This window comes from Oncorhynchus nerka, linkage group LG22 (genome assembly GCF_034236695.1).
Source record: "Oncorhynchus nerka isolate Pitt River linkage group LG22, Oner_Uvic_2.0, whole genome shotgun sequence".
Taxonomy (NCBI): Eukaryota; Metazoa; Chordata; class Actinopteri; order Salmoniformes; family Salmonidae; genus Oncorhynchus; species Oncorhynchus nerka.
Genome location: NC_088417.1, coordinates 14,905,275 through 14,926,953, shown reverse-complemented (window position 1 = coordinate 14,926,953; position 21,679 = coordinate 14,905,275). Strand labels below are relative to the sequence as shown.

The window sequence follows — 21,679 nt, the reverse complement described above, 5'->3', positions numbered from 1 at the left end:
ACACTTCTTCTTCTACCGCTAGCACTGTCTGTTTCCCTCACACTCTTTCGTCTTCTTCTTCTACCACTAGCTCTGTCTGTTTCCCTCATACTCCTTCTTCTACTGCTAGCTCTGTCTGTTTCACTCACACTCGTTCTTTTTCTACCGCTAGCTCTGTCTGTTTCCCTCACACTCCTTCTTCTTCTTCAACCGCTAGCTCTTTCTGTTTCCCTCACACTCCTTCTTCTTCTTCTACTGCTAGCTCTGTCTGTTTCCCTCACACTCTTTTGTCTTCTTCTCCCACTAGCCCCTATGTTTCCCTCACACCCCTTCTTCTTCTACTGCTAGTTCTGTCTGTTTCCCTCACACTCCTTCTTTTTCTACCGGTAGCTCTGTCTGTTTCCCTCACACTCCATCTTCTTCTTCTACCGCTAGCTCTGTCTGTTTCCCTCACACTCTTTCGTCTTCTTCTACCACCATCTCTGTCTGTTTCCCTGACAATCTTTTGTTTTCTTCTACCACTAGTTCTGTTGGTTTCCCTCACACTCCTTCTTCTACTTCTAGCTCTGTCTGTTTCCCTCACACTCCTTCTTCTTCTTCTACCACTAGCCCCTTTGTTTCCCTCACACTCCTTCTTCTTCTACTGCTACCTCTGTCTGTTTCCCTCACACTCCTTCATCCTCTACCACTTTCTCTGTCTGTTTCCCTCACACTCTTTCGTCTTCTTCTATCACTAGCACTGTCTGTTTCCCTCACACTCTTTCATCTTCTTCTACCACCAGCTCTGTCTGTTTCCCTCATACTCTTTCGTCTTCTTCTACCGGTAGCTCTGTCTGTTTCCCTCACACTCCTTCTTCTTCTTCAACCGCTAGCTCTTTCTGTTTCCCTCACACTCCTTCTTCTTATTCTACCACTATCCCCTTTGCTTCCCTCCCACTCCTTATTCTTCTACCGCTATGTCTGTCTATTTCCCTTACACTCCTTCTTCTTCTACCACTAGCTCGCTCTGTTTCCCTCACACTCCATCTTCTTCTTCTACTGCTAGCTCTGTCTGTTTCCCTCACACTCTTTTGTCTTCTTCTCCCACTAGCCCCTATGTTTCCCTCACACCCCTTCTTCTTCTACTGCTAGTTCTGTCTGTTTCCCTCACACTCCTTCTTTTTCTACCGGTAGCTCTGTCTGTTTCCCTCACACTCCATCTTCTTCTTCTACCGCTAGCTCTGTCTGTTTCCCTCACACTCTTTCGTCTTCTTCTACCACCATCTCTGTCTGTTTCCCTGACAATCTTTTGTTTTCTTCTACCACTAGTTCTGTTGGTTTCCCTCACACTCCTTCTTCTACTTCTAGCTCTGTCTGTTTCCCTCACATTCCTTCTTCTTCTTCTACCACTAGCCCCTTTGTTTCTCCTTCACACTCTCTTCTTCTTCTTCTGTCTTCTTCTACCTCTGTCTGTTTCCGTCACACTCCTTCTTCTTCTTCTTCTACCGCTAGCTCTGTCTGTTTCCTCACACTCTTCTTCTTCTTCTACCACTAGCACTGTCTGTTTCCCCTCACACTCTTCTTCTTCTTCTACCGCTAGCTCTGTCTGTTTCCTTCACACTCCTTCTTCTTCTACCCTAGTTCTGTCTGCTCACTGCTAGTTCTGTCTGTTTCTTCTTCTTCTGCTAGCTCTGTCTGTTTCTTCTTCTTCTTCTTCTGTTTCTACCGCTATCTCTGTCTGTTTCCCTGTCTCTTCTTCTTCTCTAGCTCTTCTGTCTTTTTCTCTACTCACTTCTTCTTCTTCTACCGCTAGCTCTGTCTGTTTCCTCACTCTTCTTCTTCTTCCTTCTTCTGTTTCTTCTTTAGTCTTCTTCACTAGCTCTGTCTGTTTTCACACTCTTTAGTCTTCTTCTACCACTAGCTCTGTCTGTTTCCCTCACTCTTCTTATTCTACCGCTAGCTCTGTCTGTTTCCTCATTCTTCTTCTTCTTCTTCTACTGCTAGCTCTGTCTGTTTGCCTCACACCCCTTCTTCTTCTGCTGCTAGTTCTGTCTGTTTCCTCACACTCCTTCTTCTTCTACCGGTAGCTCTGTCTGTTTCCCTCACACTCCTTCTTCTTCTTCTACAGCTAGCTCTGTCTGTTTCCTTCACACTCCTTCTTCTTCTACCGCTAGTTCTGTCTGTTTCCCTCACACTAATTATTCTTCTACCGCTAGCTCTGTCTGTTTCCCTCACACTTTCTTCTTCTTCTTCTTCTACCGCTAGTTCTGTCTGTTTCCTCACACTAATTATTCTTCTACTGCTAGCTCTGTCTGTTTCCCTCACACTTCTTCTTCTTCTTCTACCGCTAGCACTGTCTGTTTCCCTCACACTCTTTCGTCTTCTTCTACCACTAGCTCTGTCTGTTTCCCTCATACTCCTTCTTCTACTGCTAGCTCTGTCTGTTTCCCTCACACCCCTTCTTTTTTACTGCTAGTTCTGTCTGTTTCCTCCACTCCTTCTTCTTCTTCTGCTAGCCCCTTTGTTTCCCTCACACTCCTTCTTCTTCTACTGCTACCTCTGTCTGTTTCCCTCACACTCCATCTTCTTCTCCTCCCAATAGCTCGGTCTGTTTCCTTCACACTCTTTATTCTTCTACCGCTAGTTCTATTTGTTTCCCTCACACTAATTATTATTCTACTGCTATCTCTGTCTGTTTCCTTCACACTCCTTCTTCTTCTACCGCTAGCTCTGTCTGTTTCCCTCACACTCTTTCATCTTCTTCTACCACTAGTTCTGTCTGTTTCCATCATACTCCTTCTTCTACTGCTAGCTCTGTCTGTTTCCCTCACACTCCTTCTTCTTCTTCTGCTAGCTCTATGTGTTTCCCTCACACTCCTTCTTCTTCTTTTACCGCTATCTCTGTCTGTTTCCCTCACACTCCTTCTTCTTTTACCGCTAGCTCTGTCTGTTTCCCTCACACTCTTTCATCTTCTTCAAACACTAGTTCTGTCTGTTTCCCTCACACTCCTTCTTCTTCTTTTACCGCTAGCTCTGTCTGTTTCCCTCACACTCCTTCTTCTTTTACCGCTAGCTCTGTCTGTTTCCCTCACACTCCTTCTTCTTCTTCTTCTTCTTCTACTGCTAGCTCTGTCTGTTTGCCTCACACCCCTTCTTCTTCTACTGCTAGTTCTGTCTGTTTCCCTCACACTCCTTCTTCTTCTACCGGTAGCTCTGTCTGTTTCCCTCACACTCCTTCTTCTTCTTCTACAGCTAGCTCTGTCTGTTTCCTTCACACTCCTTCTTCTTCTACCGCTAGCTCTGTCTGTTTGCCTCACACTTTGTCTTCTTCTTCTTCTACCGCTAGTTCTGTCTGTTTCCCTCACACTAATTATTCTTCTACTGCTAGCTCTGTCTGTTTCCCTCACACTTCTTCTTCTACCGCTAGCACTGTCTGTTTCCCTCACACTCTTTCGTCTTCTTCTACCACTAGCTCTGTCTGTTTCCCTCATACTCCTTCTTCTACTGCTAGCTCTGTCTGTTTCACTCACACTCGTTCTTTTTCTACCGCTAGCTCTGTCTGTTTCCCTCACACTCCTTCTTCTTCTTCAACCGCTAGCTCTTTCTGTTTCCCTCACACTCCTTCTTCTTCTTCTACTGCTAGCTCTGTCTGTTTCCCTCACACTCTTTTGTCTTCTTCTCCCACTAGCCCCTATGTTTCCCTCACACCCCTTCTTCTTCTACTGCTAGTTCTGTCTGTTTCCCTCACACTCCTTCTTTTTCTACCGGTAGCTCTGTCTGTTTCCCTCACACTCCATCTTCTTCTTCTACCGCTAGCTCTGTCTGTTTCCCTCACACTCTTTCGTCTTCTTCTACCACCATCTCTGTCTGTTTCCCTGACAATCTTTTGTTTTCTTCTACCACTAGTTCTGTTGGTTTCCCTCACACTCCTTCTTCTACTTCTAGCTCTGTCTGTTTCCCTCACACTCCTTCTTCTTCTTCTACCACTAGCCCCTTTGTTTCCCTCACACTCCTTCTTCTTCTACTGCTACCTCTGTCTGTTTCCCTCACACTCCTTCATCCTCTACCACTTTCTCTGTCTGTTTCCCTCACACTCTTTCGTCTTCTTCTATCACTAGCACTGTCTGTTTCCCTCACACTCTTTCATCTTCTTCTACCACCAGCTCTGTCTGTTTCCCTCATACTCTTTCGTCTTCTTCTACCGGTAGCTCTGTCTGTTTCCCTCACACTCCTTCTTCTTCTTCAACCGCTAGCTCTTTCTGTTTCCCTCACACTCCTTCTTCTTATTCTACCACTATCCCCTTTGCTTCCCTCCCACTCCTTATTCTTCTACCGCTATGTCTGTCTATTTCCCTTACACTCCTTCTTCTTCTACCACTAGCTCGCTCTGTTTCCCTCACACTCCATCTTCTTCTTCTACTGCTAGCTCTGTCTGTTTCCCTCACACTCTTTTGTCTTCTTCTCCCACTAGCCCCTATGTTTCCCTCACACCCCTTCTTCTTCTACTGCTAGTTCTGTCTGTTTCCCTCACACTCCTTCTTTTTCTACCGGTAGCTCTGTCTGTTTCCCTCACACTCCATCTTCTTCTTCTACCGCTAGCTCTGTCTGTTTCCCTCACACTCTTTCGTCTTCTTCTACCACCATCTCTGTCTGTTTCCCTGACAATCTTTTGTTTTCTTCTACCACTAGTTCTGTTGGTTTCCCTCACACTCCTTCTTCTACTTCTAGCTCTGTCTGTTTCCCTCACATTCCTTCTTCTTCTTCTACCACTAGCCCCTTTGTTTCCCTCACACTCCTTCTTCTTCTACTGCTACCTCTGTCTGTTTCCCTCACACTCTTCTTCATCCTCTACCACCTTCTCTGTCTGTTTCCCTCACACTCTTTCTTCTTCTTCTATCACTAGCACTGTCTGTTTCCCTCACACTCTTTCATCTTCTTCTACCACCAGCCCTGTCTGTTTCCCTCATACTCTTTTCGTCTTCTTCTACCGCTAGCTCTGTCTGTTTCCCTCACACTCCTTCTTCTTCTTCTTCTGCTAGCTCTGTCTGTTTCCCTTCTTATTCTTCTACCGCTAGGTCTGTCTATTTCCCTCACACTCCTTCTTCTTCTACCACTAGCTCGCTCTGTTTCCCTCACACTCCATCTTCTTCTTATACTGCTAGCTCTGTCTGTTTCCCTCACACTCTTTCATCTTCTTCTACCACTAGTTCTGTCTGTTTCCATCATACTCCTTCTTCTACTGCTAGCTCTGTCTGTTTCCCTCACACTCCTTCTTCTTCTTCTGCTAGCTCTATGTGTTTCCCTCACACTCCTTCTTCTTCTTTTACCTCTATCTCTGTCTGTTTCCCTCACACTCCTTCTTCTTTTACCGCTAGCTCTGTCTGTTTCCCTCACACTCTTTCATCTTTCTTCAAACACTAGTTCTGTCTGTTTCCCACACACTCCTTCTTCTTCTTTTACCGCTAGCTCTGTCTGTTTCCCTCACACTCCTTCTTCTTTTTACCGCTAGCTCTGTCTGTTTCCCTCACACTTCTTCTTCTTCTTCTTCTTCTACTGCTAGCTCTGTCTGTTTGCCTCACACCCCTTCTTCTTCTACTGCTAGTTCTGTCTGTTTCCCTCACACTCCTTCTTCTTCTACCTTCTAGCTCTGTCTGTTTCCCTCACACTCCTTCTTCTTCTTCTACAGCTAGCTCTGTCTGTTTCCTTCACACTCCTTCTTCTTCTACCGCTAGCTCTGTCTGTTTGCCTCACACTTTGTCTTCTTCTTCTTCTACCGCTAGTTCTGTCTGTTTCCCTCACACTAATTCTTCTTCTACTGCTAGCTCTGTCTGTTTCCCTCACACTTCTTCTTCTTCTACCGCTAGCACTGTCTGTTTCCCTCACACTCTTTCTTCTTCTTCTACCACTAGCTCTGTCTGTTTCCCTCATACTCCTTCTTCTACTGCTAGCTCTGTCTGTTTCACTCACACTGTTTTTTTCTACCGCTAGCTCTGTCTGTTTCCCTCACACTCCTTCTTCTTCTTCAACCGCTAGCTCTTTCTGTTTCCCTCACACTCCTTCTTCTTCTTCTACTGCTAGCTCTGTCTGTTTCCCTCACACTCTTTTGTCTTCTTCTCCCACTAGCCCCTATGTTTCCCTCACACCCCTTCTTCTTCTACTGCTAGTTCTGTCTGTTTCCCTCACACTCCTTCTTTTTCTACCGGTAGCTCTGTCTGTTTCCCTCACACTCCATCTTCTTCTTCTACCGCTAGCTCTGTCTGTTTCCCTCACACTCTTTCGTCTTCTTCTACCACCATCTCTGTCTGTTTCCCTGACAATCTTTTGTTTTCTTCTACCACTAGTTCTGTTGGTTTCCCTCACACTCCTTCTTCTACTTCTAGCTCTGTCTGTTTCCCTCACACTCCTTCTTCTTCTTCTACCACTAGCCCCTTTGTTTCCCTCACACTCCTTCTTCTTCTACTGCTACCTCTGTCTGTTTCCCCTCACACTCCTTCATCCTCTACCACTAGCTCTGTCTGTTTCCCTCACACTCTTTCGTCTTCTTCTATCACTAGCACTGTCTGTTTCCCTCACACTCTTTCATCTTCTTCTACCACCAGCTCTGTCTGTTTCCCTCATACTCTTTCGTCTTCTTCTACCGGTAGCTCTGTCTGTTTCCCTCACACTCCTTCTTCTTCTTCAACCGCTAGCTCTTTCTGTTTCCCTCACACTCCTTCTTCTTATTCTACCACTATCCCCTTTGCTTCCCTCCCACTCCTTATTCTTCTACCGCTATGTCTGTCTATTTCCCTTACACTCCTTCTTCTTCTACCACTAGCTCGCTCTGTTTCCCTCACACTCCATCTTCTTCTTCTACTGCTAGCTCTGTCTGTTTCCCTCACACTCTTTTGTCTTCTTCTCCCACTAGCCCCTATGTTTCCCTCACACCCTTCTTCTTCTACTGCTAGTTCTGTCTGTTTCCCTCACACTCCTTCTTTTTCTACCGGTAGCTCTGTCTGTTTCCCTCACACTCCATCTTCTTCTTCTACCGCTAGCTCTGTCTGTTTCCCTCACACTCTTTCGTCTTCTTCTACCACCATCTCTGTCTGTTTCCCTGACAATCTTTTGTTTTCTTCTACCACTAGTTCTGTTGGTTTCCCTCACACTCCTTCTTCTACTTCTAGCTCTGTCTGTTTCCCTCACATTCCTTCTTCTTCTTCTACCACTAGCCCCTTTGTTTCCCTCACACTCCTTCTTCTTCTACTGCTACCTCTGTCTGTTTCCCTCACACTCCTTCATCCTCTACCACCTTCTCTGTCTGTTTCCCTCACACTCTTTCGTCTTCTTCTATCACTAGCACTGTCTGTTTCCCTCACACTCTTTCATCTTCTTCTACCACCAGCCCTGTCTGTTTCCCTCATACTCTTTCGTCTTCTTCTACCGGTAGCTCTGTCTGTTTCCCTCACACTCCTTCTTCTTCTTCTTCTGCTAGCTCTGTCTGTTTCCCTCACAATCCTTATTCTTCTACCGCTAGGTCTGTCTATTTCCCTCACACTCCTTCTTCTTCTACCACTAGCTCGCTCTGTTTCCCTCACACTCCATCTTCTTCTTATACTGCTAGCTCTGTCTGTTTCCCTCACACTCTTTTGTCTTCTTCTCCCACTAGCCCCTATGTTTCCCTCACACCCCTTCTTCTTCTACTGCTAGTTCTGTCTGTTTCCCTCACACTCCTTCTTTTTCTACCGCTAGCTCTGTCTGTTTCCCTCACACTCTTTCGTCTTCTTCTACCACCATCTCTGTCTGTTTCCCTCACAATCTTTTGTTTTCTTCTACCACTAGTTCTGTTGGTTTCCCTCACACTCCTTCTTCTTCTTCTTCTGCTAGCTCTGTCTGTTTCCTTCACACTCCTTCTTCTTATACCCGCTAGCTCTGTCTGGTTCCTTCACACTCTTTCATCTTCTTCTACCACTAGCTCTGTCTGTTTCCCTCACACTCCTTATTCTTCTTCTTCTTCTACCACTAGCACTGTCTGTTTCCCTCACACTCTTTAGTCTTCTTCTACCACTAGCTCTGTCTGTTTCCCTCATACTCCTTATTCTACCTCTAGCTCTATCTGTTTCCCTCACACTCCTTCTTCTTCTTCTTCTACTGCTAGCTCTGTTTGTTTCCCTCACATCCCTTCTTCTACTGCTAGTTCTGTCTGTTTCCCTCACACTCCTTCTTCTTCTACTGCTAGCTCTGTTTGTTTCCCTCACATCCCTTCTTCTACTGCTAGTTCTGTCTGTTTCCCTCACACTCCTTCTTCTTCTACCGCTAGCTCTGTCTGTTTCCCTCACACTCCTTCTTCTTCTTCTACCACTAGCCCCTTTGTTTCCCTCACACTCCTTCTTCTTCTACTGCTACCTCTGTCTGTTTCCCTCACACTCCTTCATCCTCTACCACTTGCTCTGTCTGTTTCCCTCACACTCTTTCGTCTTCTTCTATCACTAGCACTGTCTGTTTCCCTCACACTCCTTCTTCTTCTTCTTCTTCTGCTAGCTCTGTCTGTTTCCTTCACACTCATTCTTCTTCTACCGCTAGCTCTGTCTGTTTCCCTCACACCCCTTCTTCTTCTACTGCTAGTTCTGTCTGTTTCCCTCCACTCCTTCTTCTTCTTCTACCGCTAGCCCCTTTGTTTCCCTCACACTCCTTCTTCTTCTACTGCTACCTCTGTCTGTTTCCCTCACACTCCATCTTCTTCTCCTCCCAATAGCTCGGTCTGTTTCCTTCACACTCCTTATTCTTCTACCGCTAGTTCTGTCTGTTTCCCTCACACTAATTATTCTTCTACTGCTAGCTCTGTCTGTTTCACTCACACTCCTTCTTTTTCTACCGCTAGCTCTGTCTGTTTCCCTCACACTCCTTCTTCTTCTTCAACCGCTAGCTCTTTCTGTTTCCCTCGCACTCCTTCTTCTTCTTCTTCTGCTAGCTCTGTCTGTTTCCTTCACACTCCTTCTTCTTCTACCCACTAGCTCTGTCTGTTTCCTTCACACTCTTTCATCTTCTTCTACCACTAGCTCTGTCTGTTTCCCTCATACTCCTTCTTCTACCGCTAGCTCTGTCTGTTTCCCTCACACTCCTTATTCTTCTTCTTATTCTACTGCTAGCTCTGTCTGTTTCCCTTACACTCCTTCTTCTTCTACCACTAGCACTGTCTGTTTCCCTCACACTCTCTAGTCTTCTTCTACCACTAGCTCTGTCTGTTTCCCTCATACTCCTTATTCTACCGCTAGCTCTATCTGTTTCCCTCACACTCCTTCTTCTTCTTCTTCTTCTTCTTCTACTGCTAGCTCTGTCTGTTTCCCTCACATCCCTTCTTCTACTGCTAGTTCTGTCTGTTTCCCTCACACTCCTTCTTCCTCTACCGGTAGCTCTGTCTGTTTCCCTCACACAAATTCTTCTTCTTCTGCTAGCTCTGTCTGTTTCCTTCACACTCCTTCTTCTTCTACCGCTAGCTCTGTCTGTTTCCCTCACAATCTTTCGTCTTCATCTACCACTAGCTCTGTCTGTTTCCCTCCACTCCTTCTTCTTCTTCTACCGCTAGCCCCTTTGTTTCCCTCGCCTTCTTCTTCTTCTCCTGCTAGTTCTGACTGTTTCCCTCACACTCTTCTTCTTCTACCGGTAGCTCTGTCTGTTTCCCTCACACTCATTATTATTCTTCTACTGCTAGCTCTGTCTGTTTCACTCACACTCCTTCTTTTTCTACCGCTAGCTCTGTCTGTTTCCCTCACACTCCTTCTTCTTCTTTCTAGCTCTTTCTGTTTCCCTCACACTCCTTCTTCTTCTTCTTCTGCTAGCTCTGTCTGTTTCCTTCACACTCTTCTTCTTCTTCCACTAGCTCTGTCTGTTTCCTTCACACTCTTTCATCTTCTTCTACCACTAGCTCTGTCTGTTTCCCTCATACTCCTTCTTCTACCGCTAGCTCTGTCTGTTTCCCTCACACTCCTTATTCTTCTTCTTATTCTACTGCTAGCTCTGTCTGTTTCCCTTACACTCCTTCTTCTTCTACCACTAGCACTGTCTGTTTCCCTCACACTCTCTAGTCTTCTTCTACCACTAGCTCTGTCTGTTTCCCTCATACTCCTTATTCTACCGCTAGCTCTATCTGTTTCCCTCACACTCCTTCTTCTTCTTCTTCTTCTTCTTCTACTGCTAGCTCTGTCTGTTTCCCTCACATCCCTTCTTCTACTGCTAGTTCTGTCTGTTTCCCTCACACTCCTTCTTCCTCTACCGGTAGCTCTGTCTGTTTCCCTCACACAAATTCTTCTTCTTCTGCTAGCTCTGTCTGTTTCCTTCACACTCCTTCTTCTTCTACCGCTAGCTCTGTCTGTTTCCCTCACAATCTTTCGTCTTCATCTACCACTAGCTCTGTCTGTTTCCCTCCACTCCTTCTTCTTCTTCTACCGCTAGCCCCTTTGTTTCCCTCACACGCCTTCTTCTTCTCCTGCTAGTTCTGACTGTTTCCCTCACACTCCTTCTTCTTCTACCGGTAGCTCTGTCTGTTTCCCTCACACTCATTATTTTTCTTCTACCGCTAGCTCTGTCTGTTTCCCTCACACTCTTTCGTCTTCTTCTACCGCTAGCACTGTCTGTTTCCCTCACACTCTTTCGTCTTCTTATACCACTAGCTATCTCTGCTTCCCTCATACTCCTTCTTCTACCACTAGCTCTGTCTGTTTCCCTCACACTCCTTCTCCTTCTTCTTCTGTTAGCTTTTCTCTGTTTCCTTCACACTCTTTAGTCTTCTTCTACCGCTAGCATTGTCTGTTTCCTCACACTCTTTAGTCTTCTTCTACCACTAGCTCTGTCTGTTTCCCTCATACTCCTTATTCTACCGCTAGCTCTGTCTGTTTCCCTCACACTCCTTCTTCTTCTTCTACTGCTAGCTCTGTCTGTTTGCCTCACACCCCTTCTTCTTCTACTGCTAATTCTGTCTGTTTCCCTCACACTCCTTCTTCTTCTACCGGTAGCGCTGTCTGTTTCCCTCACACTCCTTCTTCTTCTTCTACCGCTAGCTCTGTCTGTTTCCTTCACACTCCTTCTTCTTCTACCGCTAGTTCTGTCTGTTTCCCTCACACTAATTATTCTTCTACTGCTAGTTCTGTCTGTTTCCCTCACACAAATTCTTCTTCTTCTGCTAGCTCTGTCTGTTTCCTTCACACTCCTTCTTCTTCTACCGCTAGCTCTGTCTGTTTCCCTCACAATCTTTCGTCTTCATCTACCACTAGCTCTGTCTGTTTCCCTCCACTCCTTCTTCTTCTTCTACCGCTAGCCCCTTTGTTTCCCTCACACCCCTTCTTCTTCTCCTGCTAGTTCTGACTGTTTCCCTCACACTCCTTCTTCTTCTACCGGTAGCTCTGTCTGTTTCCCTCACACTCTTTCGTCTTCTTATACCACTAGCTATGTCTGTTTCCCTCATACTCCTTCTTCTACCGCTAGCTCTGTCTGTTTCCCTCACACTCCTTCTCCTACTTCTTCTGTTAGCTCTCTCTGTTTCCTTCACACTCTTTAGTCTTCTTCTACCGCTAGCATTGTCTGTTTCCTCACACTCTTTAGTCTTCTTCTACCACTAGCTCTGTCTGTTTCCCTCATACTCCTTATTCTACCGCTAGCTCTGTCTGTTTCCCTCACACTCCTTATTCTTCTTCTTCTTCTACTGCTAGCTCTGTCTGTTTGCCTCACACCCCTTCTTCTTCTGCTGCTAGTTCTGTCTGTTTCCCTCACACTCCTTCTTCTTCTACCGGTAGCTCTGTCTGTTTCCCTCACACTCCTTCTTCTTCTTCTACAGCTAGCTCTGTCTGTTTCCTTCACACTCCTTCTTCTTCTACCGCTAGTTCTGTCTGTTTTCCTCACACTAATTATTCTTCTACCGCTAGCTCTGTCTGTTTCCCTCACACTTTTTCTTCTTCTTCTTCTACCGCTAGTTCTGTCTGTTTCCCTCACACTAATTATTCTTCTACTGCTAGCTCTGTCTGTTTCCCTCACACTTCTTCTTCTTCTTCTACCGCTAGCACTGTCTGTTTCCCTCACACTCTTTCGTCTTCTTCTACCACTAGCTCTGTCTGTTTCCCTCATACTCCTTCTTCTACTGCTAGCTCTGTCTGTTTCCCTCACACCCCTTCTTTTTTACTGCTAGTTCTGTCTGTTTCCCTCCACTCCTTCTTCTTCTTCTACCGCTAGCCCCTTTGTTTCCCTCACACTCCTTCTTCTTCTACTGCTACCTCTGTCTGTTTCCCTCACACTCCATCTTCTTCTCCTCCCAATAGCTCGGTCTGTTTCCTTCACACTCTTTATTCTTCTACCGCTAGTTCTATTTGTTTCCCTCACACTAATTATTATTCTACTGCTATCTCTGTCTGTTTCCTTCACACTCCTTCTTCTTCTACCGCTAGCTCTGTCTGTTTCCCTCACACTCTTTCATCTTCTTCTACCACTAGTTCTGTCTGTTTCCATCATACTCCTTCTTCTACTGCTAGCTCTGTCTGTTTCCCTCACACTCCTTCTTCTTCTTCTGCTAGCTCTATGTGTTTCCCTCACACTCCTTCTTCTTCTTTTACCGCTATCTCTGTCTGTTTCCCTCACACTCCTTCTTCTTTTACCGCTAGCTCTGTCTGTTTCCCTCACACTCTTTCATCTTCTTCAAACACTAGTTCTGTCTGTTTCCCTCACACTCCTTCTTCTTCTTTTACCGCTAGCTCTGTCTGTTTCCCTCACACTCCTTCTTCTTTTACCGCTAGCTCTGTCTGTTTCCCTCACACTCCTTCTTCTTCTTCTTCTTCTTCTACTGCTAGCTCTGTCTGTTTGCCTCACACCCCTTCTTCTTCTACTGCTAGTTCTGTCTGTTTCCCTCACACTCCTTCTTCTTCTACCGGTAGCTCTGTCTGTTTCCCTCACACTCCTTCTTCTTCTTCTACAGCTAGCTCTGTCTGTTTCCTTCACACTCCTTCTTCTTCTACCGCTAGCTCTGTCTGTTTGCCTCACACTTTGTCTTCTTCTTCTTCTACCGCTTGTTCTGTCTGTTTCCCTCACACTAATTATTCTTCTACTGCTAGCTCTGTCTGTTTCCCTCACACTTCTTCTTCTACCGCTAGCACTGTCTGTTTCCCTCACACTCTTTCGTCTTCTTCTACCACTAGCTCTGTCTGTTTCCCTCATACTCCTTCTTCTACCGCTAGCTCTGTCTGTTTCCCTCACACCCCTTCTTTTTTACTGCTAGTTCTGTCTGTTTCCCTCCACTCCTTCTTCTTCTTCTACCTCTAGCCCCTTTGTTTCCCTCACACTCCTTCTTCTTCTACTGCTACCTCTGTCTGTTTCGCTCACACTCCATCTTCTTCTCCTCCCAATGGCTCGGTCTGTTTCCTTCACACTCTTTATTCTTCTACCGCTAGTTATATCTGTTTCCCTCACACTAATTATTATTCTACTGCTATCTCTGTCTGTTTCCTTCACACTCCCTCTTCTTCTACCCCTAGCTCTGTCTGTTTCCCTCACACTCTTTCATCTTCTTCTACCGCTAGCTCTGTCTGTTTCCCTCACACTCCTTCTTCTTCTTCTGCTAGCTCTATGTGTTTCCCTCACACTCCTTCTTCTTCTTTTACCGCTATCTCTGTCTGTTTCCCTCACACTCCTTCTTCTTTTACCGCTAGCTCTGTCTGTTTCCCTCACACTCCTTCTTCTTCTTTTACCGCTAGCTCTGTCTGTTTCCCTCACACTCTTTCATCTTCTTCTACCACTAGATCTGTCTGTTTCCCTCACACTCCTTCTTCTTTTACCGCTAGCTCTGTCTGTTTCCCTCACACTCCTTCTTATTTTACCGCTAGCTCTATCTGTTTCCCTCACACTCCTTCTTCCCTAATAAGTGTTTAAAGTTCTGCTTTGAAATGGGATCATGCCCCTCTCACCGTGTTGAGTAGGGCTGTTGAATGTCGGTACTGGTGGGCCGAAACACTTTTGTTTTTCATCCTCTCCTTCTAATCAGGGACTAATTCAGACCTGAGACACCAGGTGAGTGCAATTTACTACCAGGTAGAAACAATAATCTGAAGTGTTTCGGCACTCCAAGTGCTGCGTTGAGCAGACCTGGTGTAGAGGGTGATTCTTTAAAGGAAGTGGTGTCAAACCTGTTCCATGGAGGGCCTAGTGTTGGCTGGTTTTTGTTTTTTAATTTCAATTAAACCCTAGACAACCAGGCGAAGCAGTTCCTTACTTATTAGTGACCTTAATTCATCAATGAAGTACAAGGGAGGAGCAAAAACCCTTAGAAACTCCTCTGACACATGTGCTATTTAGTACGTATTAAAGTAAACCCCCCAGAGTGGCACATTTGTGAACTTTACTCGACTTATCGTCAAGCACCTTGATCAGTTGCATCAGGTGTGATAGTGTTGGGCTGGAACAAAAATGTGCAACCCTGGGGTTACTGTAAGACTAAACATGCATTCCAGGATGTGAATTTGAGGCTTTTAAGCTGGTGGATAAATCTAATTGAACTGACAGCTATGGCTGTAGTTGCTGTGGCATGAGTTGTGATTTCAGTGTGTAGCAGTTGAGAAAAATACTTTATGATTTGATTGAATCAGCTGCCCAGGGAGTGGAAATGATACCGTTACAGTATGTGAAAAGGACAGGGACTAGAGTAAGCTACGGTTTTCATGATGCTCAGTTTCAAATGTACTCTTTCAAAATTCATCAGTCAGTAGCTTTGGCTGGTTTGGCCAGGACCCAGAAAGAGGCTGAGGGGTGTGGTGTGAAAAGCTATTTCTCCTGAGGATAGGTTGTTGTCCTGGGGACAGTGGACTGGTCAGCTGGATACAGTTGTGGGTCCTCAATATCTCCATTTCTCTATAACGCTCTCACTTCCTCATTGTCTATGCCTCTCTCTCTCTCTCTCTCTCTCTCTCTCTCTCTCCCCCCATCTCTCATTCCCTCTCTTTTTCTCTCTTTCACTCTCTCACTCTCTCTCCCCTCCCTCCTCAAGTCCCCAAATCTGCCCAGGTGCACATCTCCAGTGTAAACAAAACCAACCTGTCATCATTTATCTTAAACGGTGTAGGGCTCCCTATCTGATGATCCAATAGGTTTACACGAGTTCAAAGTGAGAGAGTAGATAGACATTCAGACTTCTTTGTTGTGCAACCATGTGGTATAGGGTGGGTTAGCTTTATTGGTCGGTATCTCTGGATAATAGAGGAACGTTAACACTGCTTCACAGTATGTTCCACTCCAGTGATGTGACTACAGCCACTGTAATGTTCTCACACTTTCTCAACTACCCTGAACAGACATGTGAACAGACCTGCTTGAATTTGAAATGGACATTATACTTCAAAATCAGCATCTGTCAAATATGTTCATACCGAAGTGGTCTTCTGTTGAGATTAGTCCACGTTCCAGGCCTTCTGTTTCGTAGATTCAACTAGCTACATTCCAAAATGCATTGAAAAGATAAGCACCATATCATTTCAAAAGTTTGGTATTTACGTTTTACATCCATTTGTGGTTGAGGCGTATTGCTGGATCGACACAACGTATGGCTTGGGATGTGGACTCATCTTCACATTAGACTACATTTGAGGTCTGAAAACATCTGACACACTTTGAGTGTAATGTCCCTTTAAACAGAGAGCAGCGTTTGATAGAGGACATGGGAGTTCCAGCACATTCTAGTTTGGCTGTTATCATTCCCCCTCATCTCTGTGTTGTGTTGTATCTCCTATGAGGAGACTCCCTTAAGAGTTCTATAGGCCTGCTTTTTTTTAGCAGCGTCTTGGTCGTTATGCCACGTAATCAATGTTTTTGTTTGTGCCTGTGTGTGTGTGTGTGTGTGTGTGTGTGTGTGTGTGTGTGTGTGTGTGTGTGTGTGTGTGTGTGTGTGTGTGTGTGTGTGTGTGTGTGTGTGTATGCGTGAGTGTGTGTGTGTGTGTAGATGTGAGTGTGTGGTTGGTGTCACTGCAAGTTTATTGCCATGCCATGTTGTCCTTAACCATGACGCATCTCTCTGTCCCTTGTCCCTTTCTATCACCCCCCCCTCCCACTCTCTGCCTATCTCACTTTCTGTTTCTCCACAGACTTTTATAGTACTGAACAAAGGGAAGGCCATCTTCCGATTTAGTGCCACATCTGCACTCTATATTTTTAGCCCCTTTCATCCTGTTAGAAGAGCATCAATAAAGGTTTTAGTACACTCATATCCTTTCTGGTGGAACACTCAAAATTCCACCAACTCTTGTCTGTTTTAGGAGGTGGGTTTCAAAATGAAAATCAATGAGCAGAGATTTAACATTTGGGAGGGAAGAAAAAGCCTTGGGATAGCCTGTATAAGAGCCTACTCTAGTTCAGTTTGTCTAGATAGATTGTCATGTCATTCTCGTTGTAATTATGTTGACCTTGTGTACTGATCGGGGAAATAGGGACTGGGAAGGGTGTTGAGCTGCACAGATTTGAGCCATTGGTGTTGCCTGCTGTCTCACCGTCAGTAAACAGAGGGAGCATCAGTCCCACTATTAGTTTGTAGTGTACTGTTTTATTACGCAATCAATGATTGAGAGGATTCTAAACAGGACTAGACTTATACTCTGAAATCAGAATATTTGAGTATCTCTTGAAAATGTCTCAACACAGAATTGTCCCTTACCTTATGTGCAATGAACTCATTGCACGTAAGTCTGACATGTTAAAATGGAAATTACAAACTTTAGAAGCCTTTTTAAACTTCAAATACACTACAAGTTAGCATTTTCTGCAGTGCAGGAAAATTCTCAGCAACAAAAGAGTGATCAGACTCAATGGCTACTGGTAGGTTATGTAATAGACTGGATGGCTACTGGTAGGTTATGTAATAGACTGGATGGTTACTGGTAGGTTATGTAATAGACTGGATGGTTAATGGTAGGTTATGTAATAGACTGGATGGTTAATGGTAGGTTATGTAATAGACTGGATGGTTACTGGTAGGTTATGTAATAGACTGGATGGTTAATGGTAGGTTATGTAATAGACTGGATGGTTAATGGTAGGTTATGTAATAGACTGGATGGTTACTGGTAGGTTATGTAATAGACTGGATGGTTAATGGTAGGTTATGTAATAGACTGGATGGTTAATGGTAGGTTATGTAATAGACTGGATGGCTACTGGTAGGTTATGTAATAGACTGGATGGTTAATGGTAGGTTATGTAATAGACTGGATGGTTACTGGTAGGTTATGTAATAGGCTGGGTGGTTAATGGTAGGTTATGTAATAGACTGGATGGTTAATGGTAGGTTATGTAATAGACTGGATGGCTACTGGTAGGTTATGTAATAGACTGGATGGTTAATGGTAGGTTATGTAATAGACTGGATGGTTACTGGTAGGTTATGTAATAGACTGGATGGTTAATGTAAGCTAAGTCAAGTGATGCTGTTTATGACAAGCTAACAACACCAGCTTCTTTGCTCAGAGGATTGGGAAAGCCCATATGGAATTTTACTGTAGTGACAATGCTTGACATGGGCAGGAGCTCACACTGGAATTGAGTACCAGCACTTCAAATGTTCAACTGCTTGTTCCTCTTATAGAATATTAAAATTATTGTGGCGCTCCTGCACCGAAATATAAGCAGTCACGGCACCCAGAATGAGTACCGGCACCCAGTTCAGTTGAAGTCAAGCACTGTGCAGTGACAAAGGTCATAAGGTATCAGGGTACATGTTTGATTATTAACAAGAGATCAATGAAGTCGTAGCCAGAACTACTTTAAAGGGAGCACAGCACTACAAAGCTGTGAGTGAAGTCATCAAAGAGAGACGATAGAATATAGTCTGTAGATTAAGCCGTATGAGACCTTAAAGCGGGGAAAAACCTAAGTAAGCATTTCATAAAGGGATGATAATTGAGGCAAAAGCTGCCGCCAAGATATACTTTGACGACTGGCAGTTTGACAGGCCTGTTAGCGCGTAAGAAAACGCCTGTGTACATTACTCTAGCGGTTTATAAACAAACCCTGGGATTCCAGGCCTTAGCAGCTTTTTGGCAGCAGTCTGATTTGTACATAATGCTGAAATTGACTTTCTCATTAATAGTGTGGGAGCTCTGGAATCCTCTGTAGAGCCAGGGTGCTTATCGTTATGGTGACTCATTTGAGTAAAGTGCTGTCTGTGAGTGTGGGAATTGAAACGAGCCGTCGGGATGAGAGAGGTACTTCATAGTAATGCACTGCTTCCCCAGGCAAAAGGACTTATGACACGGCAGCCATTATTTTGACACTTCTGTTTTGTCAGTAGGTCATTTGATTGTGTAACTAACCAGGGGTTCTAAACCTGGGTCGCCTGTGGCTAGCCCTCTGAGCTGAAGCCTTAGCATGAGGAATCTTCAGGTCTCGGTCAAAGTTATTCATCACCTGAGGGTGTTTCTGAACCACCTGCACTCATAGAAAAAAGGTTCTATCTAGAACCTAAAGTGGTTCTTCGGCTGTCCCCATAGGATAACCCTTTGAAGAACCCTTTTTGGTTCCAGATATAACCCTTTCACATACCAAGTAGGACCCTTTCCATAGAGGGCTCTACATGGAACCCAAAAGGGTTCTCCCTGACACCAAAAAGGGTTCTCCTATGGGGACAGCCGAAGAACCCTTTTGGAACCCTTTTTTCTAAGAGTGTATGAATACAAGAAACAATAAGTTTGCAGAAAGTTCTCCCATACGAATAGCCCATTGCTTTTGGCGTAGCCTAGAACAAGCCAATTCCAACTATTAATGCAAATGAGGGACAATTTATTCTATCAAGAAAAGTTTGATAGACATATCAACCAATCAGCATCCAAAAATATAGGCTAAATAGAACATTTGGGACAGGAAATCAACTTTCAAGCCACATAGTTTCCATAAACACCTTCTCAATTCCACCTCACTGGGTGAGTTTAAGTTGCATATTTAATATGTTTTTAAATAAGCGGTTTGGGTTCCTCTTACCACTCTCCACACAGCACAGCAGATGATCTAATCGTGCCTATGAAATGAGAAGGGAGGTGGGAGTGGGATGATAATTCTATTAGCACCATGGGGGCCAGGGCTAACCAACAGCTGAGGTATAATCGTTGGCGTCAATTAGCTTTCCCCCCCCGGCAAACAGTTAGAATATTTGTTCTGCGCTTGCTCTTTGCCCAACCTGCAATTCGTAGGATTCGGTACTTAAATCTGTTCCATTGATGTACATCCATTGATGTACAGTATTACGTTACTTTAGGTTACATTATAAATGGAATAGCGGCTAAACAATATCATACGAATTAGAGGACGTATAGTATCATTCATCTTACCCAGTCTTACAATAGTATACACATTGGATGTTATAACTTAACATACATCTTGTAGAACGCATCCAGTGCATTCGGAAAGTATTCAGACCCCTTGACTTTTTCCACATTTTGTTACATTACAGCCATATTCTAAAATTGATAAAATGATCTATTTTCCTCATCACTCTACACACAATCCCCCATAACGACAAAGTGAAAACACATTTTTAGACATTTTTGCAAATGTATTCAAACATAAAAATATCTTATTTACGTAAGCTTCATCTAACCCTTTGCCATGAGACTCGAAATTGAGTTCAGGTGCATCCTGATTCCATTGATCATCCTTGAGATGTTTCTACAACTTGATTGGAGTCCACCTGTGGTAAATTCAATGAGACATGATTTGGAAAGGCACACACCTGTCTATATAATGTCCCACAATTGACAGTGCATGTCAGAGCAGAAACCAAGCCATGAGGTTGAAGGAATTGTTCGTAGAGCTCCAAGACATGAATGTGTTGAGGCACAGATCATTTTATTTATTTTGTTTATTTAACCTTTATTTAGCTAGGCAAGTCAGTTAATAACAAATTCTTATGTGCAATGACGGCCTACCCCGGCCATACCTGGTTCTAGATCTGGGGAAGGGTACCAAATATCTGCAGCATTGAAGGTCCCCAAGAACACAGTGGCCTCCATCATTATTAAATGGAAGAAGTTTGGAACCACCAAGACTCTTCCTAGAGCTGGCCACTGCCAAACTGAGCAATCGGAGGAGAAAGGCCTTGGTCAGGGAGGTGACCAAGAACCCGATAGTCACTCTGACAGAGCTCCAGAGTTCCTCTGAGGAGATGGGAGGACTTTCCAATCAGGCTTTTATGGTAGAGTGGCCAGAAGCCACTCCTCAGGAAAAGGAACATGACAGCCCGTTTGGAGTTTGCCAAAAAGCACCTAAAGGACTCTTAGACCATGAGAAACAAAATTCTCTGGTCTGATGAAACCAGGATTTAACACTTTGGCCTGAATGCCAAGTGTCACTTCTGGAGGAATACTGGCATCATTCCTACGGTGAAGCATGGTGGTGGCAGCATCATCCTGTTGGGATGTTTTTCAGTGGGAGAGACTGGGAGACTAGCCAGTATCAAGGGAAAGATGAATAGATTAAAGTACAGAGAGATCCTTGATGAAAACCTGCCCCATAGCGCTCAGGACCTCAGACTGGGGGACTGGACAAACATCTGGCAAAGCGTTACATCAGGACAACAACCCTAAGCACATTAACAAGACAATGCACGAGTGGCTTCGGGACAAGTCTCTGAATGTCCTTGAGTGGCCCAGCCAGAGCCTGGACTTGAACCCAGTTGAACATCTCTGGAGAGACCTGAAAATAGCTGTGCAACAACGCTCCCCATCCGACCTGACAGATCTTGAGAGGATCTGCAGAGAAGAATGGGAGAAACTCCCCAAATACAGGCGTGCCAAGCTTGTAGCGTCATACCCAAGGAGACTCGAGGCTGTAATCGCTGCCAAAGGTGCTTCAACAAAGTACTGAGTAAACGGTCTGAATACTTCTGTAAATGTGATATTTATTTATTTATTTTTAAATAAAAAATTCAACTACAACACTGAAATTGTATTTAACAACAATGTTGTTACTGGGGTTATTACAGCTTTAAAACACATGGTGGGTAGCAGGGTAGGCGGGTAGGAGCGTTGGGCCAGTAACCGAATGGTTGCTTTATTGAATCCCCAAACTGACAAGTTAAAAATCTGTCGCTCTGCCCCTGAGCAAGTCAGTTAACCCAACGTTCCCCAGGCACTGAAGACGTGGATGTCGATTAAGGCAGCCCTCCGCCCCTCTCTGATTCAGAGGGGTTGGGTTAAATGCAGAAGACATTTCAGTTGAAGGCATTTAGTTGTACAACTGACTAGTTACCCCCCTTTCCCTTTCCCATAACGTGTTAGCAATTTTATTTTGTTCTCTTTACTCTGCTCAATGACGGTGATAATGACAGCAGTCAAACCAAACCTAAATGGGGCACATGGGCATAATCATTAGCTCTTTATATTCAGAATAGTAGTGTTGTGATGTATGTATATGTTGTTATTGAATCACCATTTTCCTTAACCACGTGCACGTTATTCAGTCTGTTCATAATGTGCACTATTTTGACCAACTGTTGCTTCATGGCCATGTCGGAACCAGAGTATTGGGCCAAGTATGTAGAGTAAGTATGCCTTGTCCTCCCATCTTCTCTGACTCTCAGCATTGACGCTAGCTTCTTCTGTGAATTCTCTCTTGTGTTCTTTCTTTTCTGTTCCCTCAAACCTCTTTGACTGTATTGACCCTCTGTGCCCTATGTGTCCTGATGTAACGCTTTGCCAGGTGTTTGTTGCCTTGCCAACCACAATTAGCAAGTAAG

General features: G+C 44.5%; 1 protein-coding gene across 1 annotated transcript in view; it reads left to right on the top strand.

Annotated features, from left to right (window-relative positions):
* The window catches only part of LOC135563693 (sodium channel protein type 2 subunit alpha-like), a 66,378-nt gene extending 50,164 nt beyond the window's left edge, over positions 1 to 16,214 (top strand). The window contains exon 3 of the mRNA XM_065006789.1: positions 16,044 to 16,214. Coding sequence (XP_064862861.1) covers positions 16,044 to 16,214 — 171 coding nt within the window. The remainder of the gene's footprint in view (positions 1 to 16,043) is intronic.
* The last annotated feature ends 5,465 nt before the right edge of the window (positions 16,215 to 21,679 follow it).